This window comes from Emydura macquarii, unplaced genomic scaffold (genome assembly GCF_026122565.2).
Source record: "Emydura macquarii macquarii isolate MOO-44397 ecotype Brisbane River unplaced genomic scaffold, CSIRO-AGI_Emac_v2 contig_295, whole genome shotgun sequence".
Lineage (NCBI taxonomy): Eukaryota > Metazoa > Chordata > Testudines > Chelidae > Emydura > Emydura macquarii.
Genome location: NW_027130432.1, coordinates 3,484,535 through 3,504,955, shown reverse-complemented (window position 1 = coordinate 3,504,955; position 20,421 = coordinate 3,484,535). Strand labels below are relative to the sequence as shown.

At 36.8% G+C, this 20,421-nt stretch overlaps 2 protein-coding genes across 3 annotated transcripts in view; one reads left to right on the top strand and one right to left on the bottom strand.

Moving 5' to 3' along the window:
* The window catches only part of BRD7 (bromodomain containing 7), a 28,190-nt gene extending 14,513 nt beyond the window's left edge, over positions 1 to 13,677 (top strand). For both annotated transcript variants that reach the window (XM_067550780.1, XM_067550776.1), the window contains exons 8-17: positions 671 to 794; positions 1,988 to 2,063; positions 2,874 to 2,981; positions 4,766 to 4,898; positions 6,797 to 6,908; positions 8,797 to 8,853; positions 10,151 to 10,259; positions 10,438 to 10,581; positions 12,178 to 12,321; positions 13,555 to 13,677. In XM_067550780.1, the coding sequence (XP_067406881.1) occupies positions 671 to 794; positions 1,988 to 2,063; positions 2,874 to 2,981; positions 4,766 to 4,898; positions 6,797 to 6,908; positions 8,797 to 8,853; positions 10,151 to 10,259; positions 10,438 to 10,581; positions 12,178 to 12,321; positions 13,555 to 13,598 (1,051 nt within the window). In that variant the 3' untranslated portion in view covers positions 13,599 to 13,677. The remainder of the gene's footprint in view (positions 1 to 670; positions 795 to 1,987; positions 2,064 to 2,873; positions 2,982 to 4,765; positions 4,899 to 6,796; positions 6,909 to 8,796; positions 8,854 to 10,150; positions 10,260 to 10,437; positions 10,582 to 12,177; positions 12,322 to 13,554) is intronic.
* Positions 13,678 to 15,432: 1,755 nt separating this feature from the next.
* Positions 15,433 to 20,421, bottom strand: part of ADCY7 (adenylate cyclase 7) — a 61,767-nt gene continuing 56,778 nt past the window's right edge. Inside the window, exon 27 of the mRNA XM_067550770.1 lies at positions 15,433 to 20,319. Coding sequence (XP_067406871.1) covers positions 20,173 to 20,319 — 147 coding nt within the window. The 3' untranslated portion in view covers positions 15,433 to 20,172. The remainder of the gene's footprint in view (positions 20,320 to 20,421) is intronic.

Below are 20,421 nucleotides of genomic sequence, written 5' to 3'. Positions count from 1 at the left end.
AGACTAGCACACAGAGAACCAAATTATTTGTATAAATCCACTCTCTGCCTTACAGATAAGGCTGGGTAGGCAACTCTTTTCCTATCCAGCAAGAATTTGAGATTTCAAAAACTTTTCCAATCCTGAATCAGGACTAAAGGTCAATCTCAACATTTTTTACAGTCCAACAAACTGGAAAAAAAATTCCATTTCAGATCAATCAAAATGTTTTGTTTCAATTCTGACCTTTTTTTCTTAACTTTTTAAATACAAGTTAAATTTAAGAACAAACTAATTTAATCCAAACCCCCAAAATTTCTCATTTTGAAAATGTCATAATGGGCCACTTTGACAATTATGAAACTTTTTCAAATTGGAAAATTTGACCGAACTGACCCTTTCCCATAAACAGTTTCAGTTTTGATATACTGGCATTTTTTGGTAAAACACACCTTTTGGTGAAAAATTACCAACCAGCTTTACTTATTAGGCACAACTTTCTAATGCATATTTTCCCCTTTTAAAACCTGTTCATACTGAACTCCTTTGTATGTATCAGGTATTTGACATTCAAAAACAGATGGTGTAATAGTCCTGAGACAGACATTCTCCACTGCACCCTTGCCAATATTTGTGATTGTGACTTTGCTACTTTAAAGCAGATAATGTGAGAAACTGTCTTTATTTGCAGGAAAGACAAAGATCTACTTGAAGAAAAATTAAGGAATAACAACTTAGAAAGGGAACAGGAGCAGATAGATCGTATCGTTAGAGAATCCGGAGGAAAGTTAACAAGAAGACTTGTGAACAGTCAGGTGAATAGTTGGGTGGATATGGAAACCCATTTGTTTATTCTTTGGGAAATACCCATTTAACATCCTATATCATTTGAAATTCTGGGTATAACAGTGCTGTAATTTGCATTGAGTTTTTCTCGTGTCTAATCTTGATTCAAATCTAACATTTTAAACATAGGAAATTGAAGGGGAAAAAAGTACTTTTAACTGAATATTTATTGAACTTCTTGAACCGAATAAGATCTCTGCTGTGGGCCCTTACACTTCTTGACTTCCATTGAAATAAAATTTTGAATGAATTTTAGAGCTCAGTCATGCAAGACTGGTAGAAAGAATTTTAATCAAAGATTAAACTTTGGCTGACTTAGTTTATAGTGTATGCTACAGTGCAGCACCACAAAACATTTCTTCCCTAGCCTGCAAAATCAATTGCTGTTTCAGAACTTGTCCATTCTAAGCAAAGACTGCTACCTGTATCTAATGATACAGGGATCTTGTGCTGTAGAGACAGGTGTTAAAGACACTAGACTAACACAATCAGGCCCCTTTCACTTGTGACCAAATATCTGAATGCAGTCTTCAAGTGGTGAACGATCTATTATTCCCATGTACCATTAAGGCCAGTGTATCATTTATTTTAATTTTTTAATTCAGCTGTTAGGCCCTCAACTTCTTAATTTAATTCAATTTGTTTACCTATCCAAAACAACTATGCTTAATATTAGACAAGGTGGCTGACATCTTTTTATTCGGCCAACTTCTGTTGATGAAGGAAGAAAAACTTTCGAGCTACACAGAACTCTCCTTCAGGTTACTGTTAGTCATCTCTAGCACAATAAATCTGTTCAGTCTTTCACAACTATAATTTCTATTAATGAAATTTTCACAAATTTGTAACTGGAGGAGTTACAAATTGTAGACAATTTTTTAAAATTTTGACATATACCACTTAAATGATTGAATGCCCTGGGCTTAGGCCAGCTGTGAAGGCTCCAACTGAAGAATAAGTGTAAGAATAGCAAAGTTACTGTAATATTGAAGTTCATGGGTTAAATCTGATCTCTTAATACTCACTACAGATATAGGGAAAAATTTCAGTGATACATAATACAATCTAAAACTCCTAAAAACCAAGTTCCTATCAGTTCAGACGTTATGAATCCAAAGTTATTTGTAAAATCAAATGGTTTAATAACTTAATTTGATTTCAGTGTGAGTTTGAAAGAAGAAAACCGGATGGTACAACAACACTGGGACTTCTTAACCCATTTGACCCTAATGCAGGAGGTATGTTTGTATGTTGAACATGTTAATAATTAATTGCTAGATCCACTCTTGGTGTGTTCAGCTACCAGGATTACATGCATGTCTCCATAGGTCTAGAGGAGCTGCAAATCTGCCAGAACTAGCCATTAGAGAATCCTTGGAGAACTTAGATTTGCAGTGTCATTCCCTTCCCTGCTCTGTGGTGCAGGGGGATGGCTGGAGTTTTTGGCTATTCTTAACATGTGCTAGTGCTGCACTGGTCCCTAACTAGACCCAGAAAAGGTGACAAAGCAGTCCCTTCCCCTTCCCTTGTTTCTGTACCAAGCAGAACTTGGCAAGAGTGAGGTCCAAGTTCTGTTAGCATTCCACGTGAATTCTTCTTTTATGCTATCTCAGATAGGGGAGGGTGGGGAGGAGGGAAAGAATTTTACTTTATAGTAGCAGTGTATTTTTCATGGAAGGTGGTAATTGTTTACCCAAAAACTCTTTCTAGTCTTACTGGTAAATATGTTAATGTTTGTTTAAATATCTATTTAAGTTCAGTTAAATACATAATCAGAAACTGGTATTATTTGGGCCTGCCTTACTTAAACTTTTGGTAGATGTATCTGTTCATAATGGCCTCACTCAAACAGGGAGCTAATACAATTTTGAGAACACCTGGGTTTTTTTTTTTAGTATCTATATAGTTTGACACTTAAATCTTTGGAAATTGCAGGCTGATAGAATATGTGCACTGAACTCCTCTGATAAGTGAATTTGGACACTTTGCATCTGTTTAATGTTAACTGTTCCTTGGGTACTTTTGTATTGTGATGTGCTGTGTTGTAGAACCAGGTTACTGCCCTGTGAAGTTGGGGATGACAGCTGGAAGACTTCAGTCAGGAGTTAATACATTACAGGGGTTCAAAGAAGATAAAAGGAACAAAGTTACTCCAGGTGAAAGCAGTATTTTTTTCTCTCTCAAACTTTATTTTTGTTAAAAACAGCACTATCTCATCTAAACTAGGTATTTAAACTTCATGACAACCAACCAGATAATTGGATTTTATGCTGCTGTTACAGCTAAATAGTAGTATTCTCAATTTTTCTTTGAACCAGAATGTTACATATCATCTTCATACATTATCTATCAAATATTTAAGCAGATCTAAAATATTTTCTAAACAGCACATGCAAAAATGTATATATACAATTATGTATCTAACACATATGCACAGATGCAAATGGTCTGGTAGACATAACTGTTCCTTTTTCATGTGTACTGGGTGTATTGGTTGATCACCGCCAGGTGACTGAGCTGCCAATGTGATGCGGCCATGAAAAAGGCTGATGCAGTCCTAGGATGTGTCAGGTGAGGTATTTCCAGTAGAGACAGGGAAGTGGTAGTATCATTATATAAGGCATTGGTGACACCTCATCTGGAATACTGTGTGCAGTTCTGGTCTCCCATGTTTAAGAAAGATGAATTCAAACTGGAACAGGTGCAGAGAAGGGCTACTAGGATGATCCGAGGAATGGAAAACCTACCTTACAAGAGGACACTCAGAGAGCTTGGCTTATTTAGCTTAAGAAAATGAAGGCCAGGGGGAGATATGATTGCTCTCTATAAATACATCAGAGGGATTAATACCAGGCAGGGAGATGAGTTATTTAAGTTAAGCACCAGTGTGGAACAAGAACAAGAACAAATGGATATAAATTGGCCATCAACAAGTTTAGGCTTGAAATTAGATGAAGGTTTCTAACCATCAGAGGAGTGAAGTTCTGGAACAACCTTCCAAGAGGAGCAGTGGGGGCAAAAAACCAAACTTGTTTCAAGACTGAGCTTGATAAGTTTGTGGAGGGGATGGTAGACAAGACTGCTGATCTGTCACTGCTAGCAGCAAATATCTCCCAGACAAGTAATGGGACACTAGATGGGGAGGGCTCTGAGTTACTACAGCAAATTTTTTCCCAGATGTATGGCTGGTGAGTCTGCCCACATGCTCAGAGTCTAACTGATCACCATATTTGTGGTTGGGAAGGAATTTTCACTCGAATCAGATTGGCAGAGACCCTGGGGTTTTTCACCTTCTTGTGCAGCCTGGGGCATGGGTCACTTACGGGTTTAAACTAATGTAAATTGTGGATTCTCTGCAACTAACTCTTTAAATCATGATTTGAGGATTTTCAGTAGAGGTTAGGAGTCTATTACAGGAGTGGGTGGGTGAGGTTCTCTGGCCTGCAATGTGCAGGAAGTCAGACTAGATGATCAAGGTGGTCCTGTCTGGCCTTAGAAGTCTGCATCTGAGCCTATGTGAAAATACAGATTTGTGGGCGCTCAGTGATGGCATGCATTTTTACATCTTGCTTTTTAGAAAATCATGCCCTTAATGTTTGGAGAATTCAGCTTTATGTAGAGACTATATCACATAGGTACCAAATAACTTCGGGCTGGAAAAACCCTACTAAGTCAGCTAGTCTGTATCCGTGCCAGTACAGGACTGTACTTCTGTATATTTTTTAATGCTTTAACCAAATATTGTTGATAGAACATTTGTATGTAAGAAGCACGTAGAATTAAATTGATACAACAAATTAGTAAAACTTGTAAGAAATACATTGCTAAAGGTTCCCTGTTTGGGATAACTTGACAACCCTGAACATTACTCTTAATTTTAGAATCTGATATTATGCATATGTAAGATAAGAATAATTAGTAATAATGTATTATTCAACAGTGGTATACTTGAATTATGGGCCATACAGTTCCTATGCTCCAGCCTATGACTCTACATTTGCAAACATCAGCAAGGATGATTCTGATTTAATCTATTCAACATATGGGGAAGATTCTAATCCAGGGTGTTATAGGTAAGTAACAAAGATCTGTATTCCATTTTGACAGTTCCTGAAGTTATCTTGAAGAGTAAGCAAAGTTTGTATAGATTTTGTTAAAGATTATTTATCACAAGCTATGTCTATCTAGGAAAAAACAAATATACTTGTTTTCCCACCACTAGCAGCTGCAGTATCTAATTCCCCATTTGTCCTATACTCACTGAATAATTGTTCAGTTTTTCCTCACGCAAAGCAGAATTCTCCTTATGATGAAGAGATCCAATTTAATCCAGTATGCTTACTATTAGCTGTAATGCAAAATGATCTTAAATTAAAGTTCCTGATGTAGTCTGACTAAAACAGCTGTGGTAGCCAAATGTTTATGGGCTAAGGCTGTATCTTGCATGCAGCCAAACACAAGATTCTGGTACTGCCTCATAGTCCACCTACTCTACCTTTTAAAATTGGTGCTATTTTAAGACACAGCTCCTTTAATAACCGAATGCACCTGTGATATTATTTAGCAAGGGAAGAGCAATCTTAAGGAGTCTGATACTCTTGATTATTGAAATGTGTGAAATCAAAAATTCCATTGCAAAGGTAACACTGACTGATATTGGAAGATTGTATTTTTCAGCCTGTTAATGACTAAAACAAGTAAAAAACTATCAATTTGTCAATCAGTTTGATTGCTCTGTGCAAATAACTGAGTCACCTTTACACAGACTTGTTTAGTTGCCATTGACATAATCCAACAATACCTCAAAATAAAACTGCAAGCGTGGTTTTAAAAAATCCTTCTCTAACAGCTAATCTTTAAAGCAAACTATCAAAAGTATATAAATAATGCAGAAGGTAAGAAACATCTGCATGTTTAATTTTAAAATGCTATTTAATTTTCCCCTAAAATTGTATGAATAAAATAGTTAATAAGACTTCAAAAATAATTTGGGTTTCACTCTCATACCTACCATAGTATCAGAACTTAAAGTTTGTTAATAGCTTTCTTTCAGTTATCTATATTTCTGTATACTTATTGTTAAAATATACACTAAAGGGGTTTTTGCACTTTGATGCAATGATGATATGCTTGACGAAAGTACCTAGATAGTTGCTTAGTGTACAAAGATTTTCATAAAAATGAAAATCCACTCACCTGCAGTTATTTCAGTGGCGAAACCATTGTACTATGGAAATCATAGGAACTGTGCTGTCCTGCTTTAATACTGGTTCAGAAACTGAAGAATAGCGTTGATGGCTCCAGATGGTCAGAGTACTTTTTGCTACTTTACTACTAAGGAACCTGATTTTGTGTTGGACATGAGGCACTTTTACTACCAGTGTCAAATGTCAGTTCATGAACCATGGTGGTAACTTTGGGGCATCTCAGTGTTAAACAAGCTTCAGTTTCAAATATAACGTATATAGTGCTTGAAATGATCATCTTCAGATTTACTGTACTGAGCAAAGTGGCTGTAACTGTCTCACATCTTTTAAAGCCACCCTTGATTTTAATGCCTCGAATAATGCTCACTGAGTAGTGATACAGTTATAAATACACCTTTGTCTTGTTGAAGCATCTTCTCAAAGAAAATTAGAAAACATTCTAGTCTTGTTAATACTCCATGATATAGCTCAATTTAAACACTGATTATTTAAACAAGTTCAGTAGCAATAATGAATATCGCACATGCGAACTGCTTAAAGCACTATTCAGTTGCACTGTGGGCTGTGTTAGAAATCTAAGTTAGTCCACAGGCTACAAAAGCCTTGGCTATTTAAATAAAAAGTAAACCTGTTAGATTGAATCTTTTGCCTGTCTTCTAATATCAGCATTTTCAAAGCTGAGTATGTTGTTGAACTAACCATTTACAAGGTTTTTTCTGTCATCTATGCTTGATGTAAAATTGATTATTTTGTCTATCTTTCAGTATTCCTGATTTTTTGGCAAAGTCTCAAGACTACCCGTTTGTAATGGCTGATGCTTTGCTGGATGTTTTAACTAAAGGGGGACATTCTAGATCTCTCAGAGAACTAGAAACGGTAAGAATTGTGATTTGGGAACTTTCTGGTGCTTGCTCTGTCTTAAAAGAAAACGAAAGTTAAAGTTCTGAAACCAGTTGGGCTGATGTGGTTTAGAAACTGGCATTTCTCACTTTTAGCTAATGTGTTTTTGAACGTGACCCGTTTTCCTAGTCTGGATATGTCCTATCACATTTTAATTAACATGCCTCCACCCTCAGGTTAATTATTGTTTTGAAATGTATTAAACCCTGTATGTCCTAGTTATTAAAACATGTTATTTAACCCATGATTAAATATGATCTATTCTCCTAGGCTAGATATGGCCTTAAAGTAGTTCTGCCAGGCTGGGGTGCAGATTTTTGTGGGTCAGATGTCGCTGTTGCAATTGTGAAACAGTTTGATTTAAGAATTAAATAAAGGACTTCCCCTGTCACTTAAAGGAAAGTCACTTAAGGAAGTTGAAGCAGGAAATAGAACTCTGCACGTAGGCTCATGTTCTGAAACAGACCCCATCATTACAGTCTGACAACTGGCATGGTTTTCCAGAATATAGTTGCAGCTGAAAAGAGAGAGAGTAGCAAACACTGCTTTCCACTGGCAAAAATGCAGTTATGCCAATCTTGAAAGTTACTTTTTGATTCAGCTTTAAGTATTGTAAACTATTGGTAACTTGTATAACCTAATAGAACATAACTGCTACTATCTAGCTTTATATAAAACTACAAGATGAACAGAGTGCGTGATCAAAGCATGGCTTCAAGCTATAAATTGACACACGCTGGAGGACCATAGCAGGTTTCAGGAGTCTGCCAAAATAAACCAGAGAGCAGGGCCAGTATGAGACTCGCTGGGGCCCTGGGCAGAAAGCTGAAGGCCTTGCTGCCCAGGATTGAAGTTGAAAGAAAAAGACTGAGAACCCCTGCCTTATATCACATACACAATTTCCATAAAGCTTTTACAAAGGGACGGTAACCACAGTGATATAAATGGTCACCTTTCTTATACACAGCATCACACTTAGCTATTTAGCAAATACACATGCTGGATGTTATCACCAAATAGAAGGACTTATTTGGCAGGAAGGAAATGTACCAAAACGCTGCCCACAGCCCCAGAGTTAGCTGAAAGCCTTTCTAAAATTAGTGTAGTTAACTATATTCCCATTTTAAAAGTATTAGGATGTAGAGTTTCGCACCATTGAAACTCTAAAACCTAATTGATTAACATTTCAAAGATTGTTGGCTGCCCTTATGACTGATGAAGATAATTTTTGGCTCCAAATGAGTCAGTTTCATACCTGTGAGCACTGGACAGTCAGACCTGTGCCCAGAAGTACTATTTATTTAGTTTTAATTTATTCCTTATGCCCAGATACATTATCTCAGGACTTCTTACAGGATTCAGTCACTTTTGCATTAGACTAACTTAAGAAAAATATTAGAATTTTTTGGATCAAAACATGTTTCAGTCTCTAACTTAGAAAGGAATTTTCTTCAAATTTTCAAAAAACCCTAAGAAAACAAATCACACACACCCCACCTCCCTCCCCCTTTGGTCTGAAATCATTAATGGAAAAATTCAGTTAAAGAAATATTTGCAAAGAAGATAATATAAGTCATTTTGCAATATTAACTGAAGCAGTTCTCATTGTAGTAATTATACTAGTCTATTCCAAGCAACATAATAGAAGGAACACCCCGGCTGCTAATTTCTTGTACAAGACAAATACAAGGAATACCATCGCAGTAAACTATTGTGTAGCTTTTGTTACCAATGAAAACCCATAACACTTTCATTTCCTTCCATTTATAAACATTCCACTGTAAGGTTCTGGTTTTGCTGTGTACTTTAAGAGAGGAACTCATTTCAATGTCATACTAAATACTCTTTTTCACCCCAATTTCAGCCAATGGCAGATGCAGAAGGCCAGCACAGGAAACGTGATACAATAAAAGATGTGGAGGTGATGTTTTCTATCTTCTTCTAAGCAGCTACTCCAAAAGGCACTTTTAAACCCTAATCGCAAAACTGCTTAAAGCTGGAGAAATGTGTGCAGCTATGTAAACAGATGTTGTGTCCCCACCATTCAAAATTACATGCTTTTTATTGTAAATGTGTTGTATTCCGGTTCTGAGGATAAAGTCCAAAAGGTAAATCTCATGTCAGAATTGTTTGTTTTTAGCCACACAGACATGGATATCAAAAGAGAAACCTGAAGCATTTGTTCTTAAGAAAAATCTTCCATCTTTACAATGCAGAGAATGAGACATGTACAAGTTTATATTTGTCATTTAGAACTTTGATTACAGGAGTCAACATTTTCCACTACCTGCAACATACTACAGTAACTTGTACATCTTGTGCCATTTAAGATGTGGATTTTTAACTTCCAGTGTCCCAAACTGCTTAGAACCTGTTTACTTCAAAACTGCCTGTCTCCCTGTGTTTCTGAGACCTGGTCTACACTTACCTGGAGATTCGGTGGCAGTCGACAGGAGTTACGCAAACTACACAGAGTAGCTTGCGTAACTCACATCGACTGCTCTGCTTCCCTTCTGCACGCCGTCTACACTGCGCTGTGCCGACGGGAACAGCGTGCCCGTCGATGCAGCACTATGCTACTTGAGGGGGTGGTTCACCAGCGTCGACTTCCTGATCGATTGAGCAGGTCTACACTGACCGTTCAATCGAACCAGAAAGATCGATCTGACGGCTGCAAATTTGCTGCAGTCAGTATAGACATGGCCTGAAGCAATTAGAATCAGCTGTGGTACTTAACCCAACACCTGTTGCTCAGTTGGGAGGGGGCTGGAGCCAGCATTTTCAGTGAAGGGGCTGCACTTTGGAATTTCATCTCCTCTTGGTGCTGCAGAGCCCAAATGAGTTGATCTTTATCGTATTGTGAAAAATAGTTTTTTGGGAAGAACGTGGGTTATGGGAGAGTCCTGGTTTGGGATGGGTTCAGGAGGACTTTATATTTGGAGATGGGTCGTAATTTGTATATTTGTTACATCACTTTTGTTCGTGTGCCCAGAGCTCTAGAAACTTGCAGCTCTTAAAATACATACATGGGATGGAATAATTAACTGTAGAACAGCAAAAGCTCGTTGTTGCTTTGAAGTGAAAAACAAATGGGGTAAATCTAAATTAGTCTGTCCCTCAGTATGTGACCGTATTCTAATTTACACACTGCAAAAGCATTCTGGATGGATTTTTTTTAAACTTTATATAAACAGACATTTATTTGCTGCTTTTTTCAGATTATAGAAACCAATGCTGCCGGCAGGTTGGACTCTAAGAACGATAGGCTTACAGTACTGAAAGCAGTAACAAATTTTGGAATTCCTGTAGAGGAATTTGACTCTGAAGGTGAGTAATCTACTGCAATTAGGAATGCAAGTGCTGTTTTTGTGAAAGGTATATATCATAATCTCAGTCCTTTGGTATAGTGAGGCACATTGTCACTCATTGTATAATTGGTTTGCTGTAGCATGTGAATGAGTGTATATATGCTCCTTTCACTGACACAGGCTTTTCTATCAAGCAGAGGCTGAAATTTTCCAGAAGAAACTTGATGAAACCACAAAGTTGCTCAGAGAGCTCCAGGATGCTCAAAATGAACGACTGAGTACAAAACCACCTCCGAATATGATTTGTCTTTTGGGTCCATCTTACAAAGAAATGCATCTGGGTGCGTATAACTTTAATTGATTTTTAGCAAACAATCAATTTATATCAAATTATTACGGGTAAAGCACTTCCTTGTAAACTTGTACATTTGGTGAAGGTCCAAAAAAGAGTGACTTTTTGGTTAAACTGTTGTTTGTAAGCCTGTAATCTTTAGTGTGAAACTGGAGATGAATTTGTTGCGTGTTGTGTTAAAATGGGACAGTCAGAATAACTAAGGGCCCCACTCTTCAATTTTGGCCATGGAGCACATGAATCAGGTGGCTCCTGTTTTGATTTTTCTTTCTAAATAATTTTGTTGCAGATAAGGGCATTCCAGCTCCTTTGGTTGAGATTGCAATTGATACACAGTGCACCACCTTGGATTGTTTGATATTAACAAGTTATGATAGAAGTCAAACTTTGTTCTAGTTTCACTATGGTTGGCAGTTGCTTATGCTGACTATTAAAGCCTTTTATCCATGAGGATAGAGTTATTTTGGTGTTAAATACTCAGAAGTGTGGGATAAGCACAAAATAGAGGGCCTAATCCAAACTCTGATACTGCCTTGGAACAAGTCTCCTCTCTGCTTCATTTCCCTATTTGGAAATTCCTAATCTATAAAAGTAACTGCCGCCTTGGGTTATTGTGTGCACTGCATCTAAACAGTTGTACAAGTGTGAAGTGTTCTGTTTGTTGGCTAAGGTCAAGTAAATACATGAAAATTATAGCTTTATTCTAAAATGTCATGTCAGTTGAGAGGCTTTTAGCTCTTGTGCATTCTCTTAGTGCATTTCCTTTTCCAATAGCCACATACATCTTACGAATTTCATGAAAGTTTAAACTTTCTTGAGGGGAAAAGTATTGCTGATGAGAAGTACTTGTAGCTGTGGGATCTGAGAACTACTGCATTTAGAATAGAAAAGGGGCAGCAGCCATAGCCTCTAGTTCACATGCAGGATTGAGACCCTATGACAAAATACCCAAACCCAAAGATCAGTGTCCTGAGTGCCATACGAGTCACTTGTCATTGGTTTCCCACGAGCAGCTTGCACTGTGACCCTTATGATATGGATCACAGAACACACAGTCAAGAGTTATTGGAGCAGTATTACCTTATGCTTTAAATAATCTACCTAATGGCTGTTGCTTCTCAGAAGGGCCTTAGTAAGCAGTTGGTTCATCTCCTTCCTTTCTCCAGCTCAACCTTCTTCCTTTAAAAAAAAAAACAAAACCAAAAAGCCAAAATCTGCTGGTATGTGACAATAAGGGGCTGCAGGCAATTTTGTAATGTTAAAAGAAAATGCTGCATTTTCTCCCCCTCTGGTTCCTAGTGCCTTTAATACATGATTAATGCCCATCTGCTCCCCTGCAACACCCAGTGCAACAAAGGAGGAGCAAAGAGCCACTAGATTTCACTGTGTCTGTGAGCGATATTAAGGCCTGAAGATGCCTCTGTATATAGGCTATTATAGAAGTTTCTTTAGTTTTTATGTAAATATACATTCATCAGAGCAAAATACTATTCACAGCTCTGTGGTTGCAGCTGAAGGGCACACTTCAGCTATTGTGGGCAATTTGTAAATTCATTTGTGTTTTTACATTATTGTAACTTTCTAGCGGAGAGAGTGACCAATAATCTAAAAGAACTCGCGCAACAAGTGACTCCAGGCGATATTGTAAGCACATATGGAATCCGGAAAGCAATGGGAATTTCAGTTCCTGTCCCTCACACTGAAGATAGCTTTGTAGATTTAACAGATGGTGAGTATAGAGTGTATTTAGACATGTCCCAGTAGAGAAAACTATATCTGCAAATCATTATAGTGTTGCTAGTAGCAGCTGCAGCAGTTAAAGTGGAGTCTCAACTTGTAGTCTCTCTCTCTCCCTTTTTAAATACTTTTTGGATGGAAATTTGCCATGGTTGGTCTCAGCCCAAAGGTAACTTTTGTTCAGAGAAAAATGTGTAGAATTGGTGCAATCACTTTAATTAGTAGAGTAAAAACAAGTTTTCCTATATGTGCATGTTGCATTTGCACAACTGACTGAAGATGAGAACAGCAACATGTGGAGAAAATTGGTTGATCAATCTTAAGTATTTTTTAGTATTAATGTTGCACTGATGCATTAGAATTTTTCCTTTTTTAAGCTTTTCATTTAAGGGTGCTCAGTTATGAAGAACCACTTATTGAAAAGAACAGGAATTAAATATTTAAGCCTCAGTAATATCAAGTTGTGTTTGTCAAGTCAGTCATAAAATTATTAAAGTTTTGTACTGCAACTTATCATGTTTGCATTTATAATATTTTGCATATGTTTTCCTTAAATACAAACCTCCCTTTTTATGGCTTAGGCTATACAACATGGATATTGACACTGCAACAGAAACTTTAGCTTTTTTGAATTGCCAGATTTCTCAGCCTGGAGACTGCATTTTATAAATGCTAGCTTTTCAACTTAATTTTAGTATTTTTAGATCAATCTTGTTTTAAAAAACATTTAATACATAAATAGCAGGAAAAACAATGAATTATGTAAAGTATTATAGCATAAAAAAGTGTATACTTCATCCCTCTTGTTTGTAACAAACAAGTTTTAGTTAAGTTTTGCTAGTGAGTGACAAAGTAAAACTATTTGATAGTTTTTTGCTCAGAAGCAAATTTTTCAAGCAGTTTTGCATATTTAAATGAAAAATTAACATTAGTCATGCCTCTGAGATCAATACATCTTAAAATATATTTGTGGTGATATACACTGCAAGAGTAATGCCCTAGCTGGTTACTTAAATAGAACTAGAAATATTGTGTCTTAATATCCTAGTACAATTACTAACTTCTTTATACTAGTGGATTCACTGCATGTATTGACTGATTCATGCTGACACAGGAAACTGACTTCAGGAGTAGTAGGGGATTTAGATTGCATATATACTTACCTTTTTAAGGGAAGTTGAATAGGGTAATGAACTGACCAATCTGTGTGGAATTTTTTTTTCAGATTTTCAAGAATCTAAAAAGACTGCCATCATCAGTGGAAATTAATGTGGTCCAATTGGAATTTGAAACTTCAGTTGTTTTAAGTTATATATTTTTATTTGATCCTATTAAAGAACTAGATTTACATTTTGTTCAGGATATATTTACTGAACATTTGCACATTGAGTTAAAGGAAATATTTTGTCTATTAAATTTTGGAACTCATGTTAAATTAAATCTAACGTCATGATGGTTTCATGTTAGATATCAGTTAACTTCTAATGCATACACACTAAACCATGAATTTTGATGGCCTAACTCTTCATTTTCAAGAGATACTTCAGGCTTTCTACTGCCTCCGATGTCTCTTGCTGGATTTGTTAGTTTTATATTTTGAAAATGTTCTCTTCGCAATAAGGACTAGAGACTGAAATGATTGTAGTCTAGAGCTCCGTGTAATTGTGGCTACATAATGCCCTGCCTGTACCACTACTTAGACAGCAGTAGTCCAAAGCCATTGACAAACTTTCAGATCTGGCCCACTTGAAAAATTTCAGCATTTGATGCATGCAAGCAAAAACAGCTTTCTAAATAGAAGTTGATGTAATCTGATGACAATTAGTGGAAGATGTTATATTGAGGCTATATAAATGTAGCCCAGTCTTCTTTTATGACCTTGTTGTGTTGATCACTTTCAACCAGTTCAAGTTTTTGTAAAGTTGCTGATAATAATTGCAGGACAATAGGTTAAGAATGTGATTTATAGAGCAAATGTCAGATAGGCAAAATGGACCACTCTTTTGAATAAGGTCATTGTAAATAGTGACATTAACAAGTCTTCTTTTGCCAAAAGGTTCCAAAGAAGTCAAACTCCCCCGCTGCAGCAATACCCCCTCAAGCTAAGATATTCACCTAGGAAAAAACCTGCTAATTGAGCTGGAGATCCTCAGTCAATTGGAATAGCTGAGTTGGTAGGACAGAGAGAAGAAAAGTGCATACCAATACTATTTTAATGGCTGCTATTCTCCACTGACCTTTAGTAACCAAAGCTGGCAGCAAAGTAGACTAAGTTGAGGATGCGTGAGTCCTGCCAGCTCCCCAGCATCACTCAAATTAGCCATGGCCCATTTCCTTTCCCAAGGCAGGTATTTAACCATCATTGCACAGTAAAGGCAGGCCTCTCTCCCTCTCACAGCCACCAGATTTTCCCAAGCTCATTTCTTCCAGAATGTCTCTTGAACATAACCAGTTTTTTTCTCTCATTTCCACTAGCCATAATCATGCAATAATACATTGTCTATGCCACTTCATTGCTTTGGGTATATAATTTCCCACTTAACACCCCTTTTGTCTTTTACATGCTTAATTCAGGTTCCCAGCAGCCCCTTTGTCTCTACCACGTTGACAAGGAAATGCTTGAATTGCATCCAGTCAGCAATTAGTGGAAATGGGCTGCACATGATCTAAGTGAATGAGTAGATGGTTAAAGTTAAGTGGGTATGTGAATTTATTTTGGAATGTTCAAGTGCTCTACTCTGACAGCTCTACAGAAGATGCTGCAAAATGCTGAATGGCAAGATGTAGTTACTACATGCTCTATTTTAACGTATTTGCTTAGATGCATAGTGCAGTAAGAGATGTTAGATGCCTCAATCCACTTTGGATAAATGAGAGAAACTCCTCCAGTTCTCAAGAGAGCAACAATGAGTTCATGACTGTACATATTTAACTGAAAATGTCTATCTTGAACAATTCAGTGCATTTAAGAGAAGAGTACAGCTGTAATCAGTTTTAAGTTGCATAATAGGTTAATGAAATCTGGAAGAAAAAAAAGAAACGTGAAGGCCTGTATAGCAATCTGCTTTAGAAGTTATGTTCCAACAAATAATTACAAAGCAAGTGAGTTTCAGAAAGTTCTTTATTTTAAAGTAAAAAGTTTGTTCTTTCTGTGCAGTAGATAACTTATGCAATCATTAAAAATTACAGTATAATCAGCTTTAAATTAGATAAATTGGCATTTAGTTTTTAACAACAGTAATTCTTCAATTTTCTAGCCAGTTATTTTTTTAAGTTTTAAGAGGTAAGTTTCACAGTTCTGGTAAAAGCATTCTGTATTTTTAAGGCTCTGTTTAACCTAAGATCTTAGCCATAGCAATGACCCTCCATACACACAATTCTAGAGTTGATGAAACAAAATCTAATCATTTTAAAAACTATTAAGTCAGTCCTGGTATCACTTCCCTCAGCCCATATTCAGGACTTTACACTCACTTTCCAATGTTTCTCTGGGTGGGGGCCTTTTGTATAACATGGTAAATTGAGGCTACAAAGTGCTGTTAAAATACTCTACAGAATTTCAAAGAGCAGTATGACTTAAGTTGAAATGTCCCTTTTAAGATCATAGAGCAATACAACTGGGGGTAGAAAGACAAACCTTCTTTTAGTCCAAAACCTACAAGCTATTGAAAAATACTTTACAGGACTTCCATAAGTGAGACTCAAGCACATGTTATTAGCTTGAATAGCAATACAATGTAAACTGAAGCAGTTCAGAATGTTGTTAGATATTGTTAAGTTCCACAAGCCTCATTACATCTAAATCTCTAGTGCTACTGTGTCCAGTACCATCATTTCAGAACCAGGTCCATCCATAAGCAAACTTCATGATTAAAAATATTGAGGCAGTATGGTCTTTCAAACTAATGTACTGTATCAAATGGTACTAAATGAAGCCTTCCTTCTATGCAAACATTCATGCTTCTCATAAAACAAAATAAATTAACATATCAAAACACATGCTTGTTAAATGTCTAGCATCACAAATACACAATATAAAAGCAGTAGGGTACTGAAGGCTATTTGACAGAAGTATACAAAAGGATACTGAATTACATTGACCTGTCTTATTAGCAAAAAGTTCAAGTATTAAACTAGTTAATATGAATCTGCTGATGAAAAGGAAACAGCCAATCTGAAACTAAAGTTGTCTAAATGTACTACTTTCTGTTGGAGACAGCAGCAAAAGCAGTTTTGACCTACCATCCTTAAGGCTTTAAAAACAAAGTTTAAATGCACAGTAGGATGTTACTCAGATTTGTTCCTGTCATGAAACATAGGTACTTTAAAAGAAATTACACAGTAATTAGAAAACAGCAGTGGTGAATACAACAAAGAGTGTTAGAAAATTTGAAGTCATATGCCCTCATATTAAAATATTAGCAAATACTGCTTTGTGTGTGGTGTCATAAATCATTATCTATACATAGCACTTTATACTGAACAAAATAACACTAATTTATTTTAATGACTTTTCTAGTCACAATATATACAGGAAATGGAGAAAAAAATCCTTTCCTGATAAATGTTTATATTTGAACACCAGGTGTTAACTTTCTTTAAAAGACAGTTTTCCGCACCACCAAAATTTTGCAGTAGTATGTCAGGCTATTATCACGTGTAATACAAAGATGTTAGCTATAGCTTTAAATTCTAAACTAATTACAATCACTTGAATAAAATTTTAAAGGAAAAATTTTAACATTAAACTAAGAGAATTGGACTTCCTAAAAGTTAAACATCGTTATTAATAGCAGGGGTGGCCAAACTGTCGCTCGTGAGCCAGAGGTGGCTCTTTTACAAAGCCCCTTATACCCCCCCCCCCCCTTCTCTGCCCACCAGACCTGGGGGGGGGAGGGGAGGTAGAGAGCTCAGAGCTTCTGCCCTGCCATGAGGGGGGTGGGGGTGTGTCAGTGATTTATAGTAACACCCACCATCAAATGAACCAAATGGAATAGCTCTCAGAAGTGTGATTCTATTATGCAGGCCATGATGAAACATTTCCACTATAAAAGTGTTTTTTTTCCCCACACATCCTTCTGTAATATTTATAAACTGTGTGTTGCCTTTTTAAAGAAGCAACAAACCCAGCCAACAACAAGCAAATCACATAGATCAGATAAAATTCAGTTTAGTGCTATATCTAAAACAGCTTCTAAAATTTGACCTTGCTGGTTCTGTTCTTCAGTTTACAAAACCATAATTCAAAATGCAAAGGCAGGTCACTTACTACAAAACTTACATTTTGGTTCCAAGCCAAAGGTGATACAGCTTCATCAAAGCCATTGTACTACAGATGTTCAGTGCAAGTTGCAGGTGGTCAGCACACCTCAAGATCAGGCAATATGGTAACAAGTTTTATTAATTTTAATTTGGAGCCAAATTTTCAAAAACAGCTACCTAAATTGAACATATAAAATGTATGCACAGATGCAGAGTAATTGGAGGCACAAAATACAAGTTGAGTGAACACATACATCTAGATATTGGCTGTCCTGTTTTGAAAGTTTGTCCCTTGGCTCATTGCACTAACTCAGATTAAAGAAAAAAAAAAAAATTTAACCTACCCTAAAATAACTATAATAGAATATGTCAGATTCTATCTAGTTTAAAAAAAACATTGCCAAGAATTTCAATGAAGCAAAAACGTACCCCCTCTTCATGTAGGTTCTACCACTAAAATGTTTTGGGTCTGGTTGTGAAGAGCTAATTAAACAGGGGATGTCATTTTAACAAACAGCTAGTTAGCCAAAGCTGCAAATGTGCATATATATGTACATTAACTTTTAAGAAATATACATCTATATCTGTTTGTACCTTTCTTGTGAGAGAGATACCTCACGAGAAGTAAAATGCCTCCAGATCAGCTGTATCCTTATTCCACAAAGAAATAATGGGCCCAAGCTGATTTTTGGAACTCTGCAAGTCACATTTGCCTCAAGTTTTTTGGGAACTTCTGCAATATGGGAGCTCAGCTTGATTAGCTATTCTTATTTCAAGAGCTGTCCCAATCCTTTTAGGAATGGGATGCAAAAAGGGTCAAATGGAAAACATGTTGGGGGCATGTACTCCACAGAGAGCACAGTAGCAAAAATATGTATTGATAACATTGACAAGCTTCTGAAGATATCACACATGTCAAATGTGCAGAAACATGCACAACTCTGAGAACAGAGGCATAGGTGATTTGGTTGGAAGGGTCGTAAAAGGGTGCCACCTGGGTTCAAGTTTGCCTCAGGTCACAAATTGAAAAAATAAATTTGGTCTTGTATTTCCCTTTTCACAAAAACACTACACAATTTGAGGGGCTGTTTCTTGCCAAGAGAAAGTCCTAGCAGGAGACTAGGTGGCAGGTCAGAATTAAGGTGTAGCAAGAGATCTGTTCAGGAAAGCTCACACATCAGCTGCTGGTATCCTGCCTGACCGGCCAACGCTTCTATACTTCACCTTCATAAGCACCAAATCCTGACTAATATGTTAAGTGCAAATTTTTTAATGACAAGAAAAAAAAATTGGGACAGCAGTTCTGTAGACCTCAGGAACAAATAAGCAGCTTTGAGGGACAGGCCCCCTCCACGCACTAGAAATCAAACTAGAAAAACCTCACAAAACACAGTGTAAATACACAAAGTCAAATGGCATGATTGCAATTAATGTAAATACATTTCTGTGCAGCTAACATTTACGGTCTCTCTCCAACATGCATATCCCTAAATGGGCTTTCATCCTCTGGAAAGAGTCTGGATTTCTTCAAAGTCAAAAGACCAATTCTAAAGGTCAAAGTGGCTTACTTCCAATGCCTACTAAAACAATTGTTTTCATCTCATCTAAGAAATGAAATATGGTTGGGTACAGTGAAAAGCAAGGTAAAAAGAGCAACATGAGTTGTCTCCATAATAGAGATATTTTGAACCAACTTCAGACAAAAATCATTTCCTGTACAAGTGCTGATCAAGAAAGGCTTTACCATAATGTAAAGCTATAGATTTTGGGAAGGCCTGAGTTTGTGGAAAAGTCATCAAGGGACAGGGGAACATGAATGATTCTGCAATTACCCTTTCCGAAAGGAGCTGCAGTGTAATTACCATATAATGAACTGCAATTCGCTTGTGTTCCCCCTCATTCAGAACTCTTTTGTCATGAAAACAACTTTGCATTAACGACTATGCGTAATATGCAGGGTCCAAATGTACTGTCACTTTTTCCTCAAGGTTTCTGACAACTGCAACTTTGTTAATAGATCTAACAAAGACCAAGGCAGTGGAATCATAGAAGTGGAGGACAGGAAGGAACCTCAGAAGTTCATCTAGTCCAGCCCCTGCACTCTACGTAATAACTAGATCATTCCTAACAGGTGTGTTTGTCTAACCTGTTCTTAAAAGCCTCCAATGACTCAGATTCCACAACCTCACTAGACAATTTATTCCAGAGTTTAACTACCCTGACAGTTAAGAAGTTTTTCCTAATGTCTATTTTAACTGGAAAATTAGTTCAATGGTCCATCTACATATGCTATTAAGGCCTTTAGTCTCCCAGATTGCATGTAGGAAAACAAATAATAGGAAATGCTGCAAGACAATTCCAGAAAAATCCTCAAATTATTCAAGAAACATGCAGTCCAACAATTTCTTTTAGGCACTTTCAGGCTTCTTTTAAAGCCACTCTCTTACCTTGAGATACAGAGGAACCATTAGCAGTACACATACATTTGGAATAATCTCCTTCACATAAGGAGGACAATTCTAAGACTTCACAGAAGGGAAGTGATGGCTCAAAACACATTTTGACAAACTTCATCACAGCCTCAGTTCAGTCCAATACCTTGGAATTTGGCTGTATCTGTGCACACAAAGTAAGTCCTTAGTTCTCCCTTTCCTTTAACGTTAATGAGTCCCCTACATTCACATGAATATCCCAGTTCCTGTAATATTTTGCATGTCTCTTCTGTAACCTGAGTGAAACAGAAATAGTGAAACTCCCGTAAAGCTCCATGATAATTAATTTTCAACATTAATCAATAAAAATGCTAAAAGTAATTTTCTAGAAACATTTG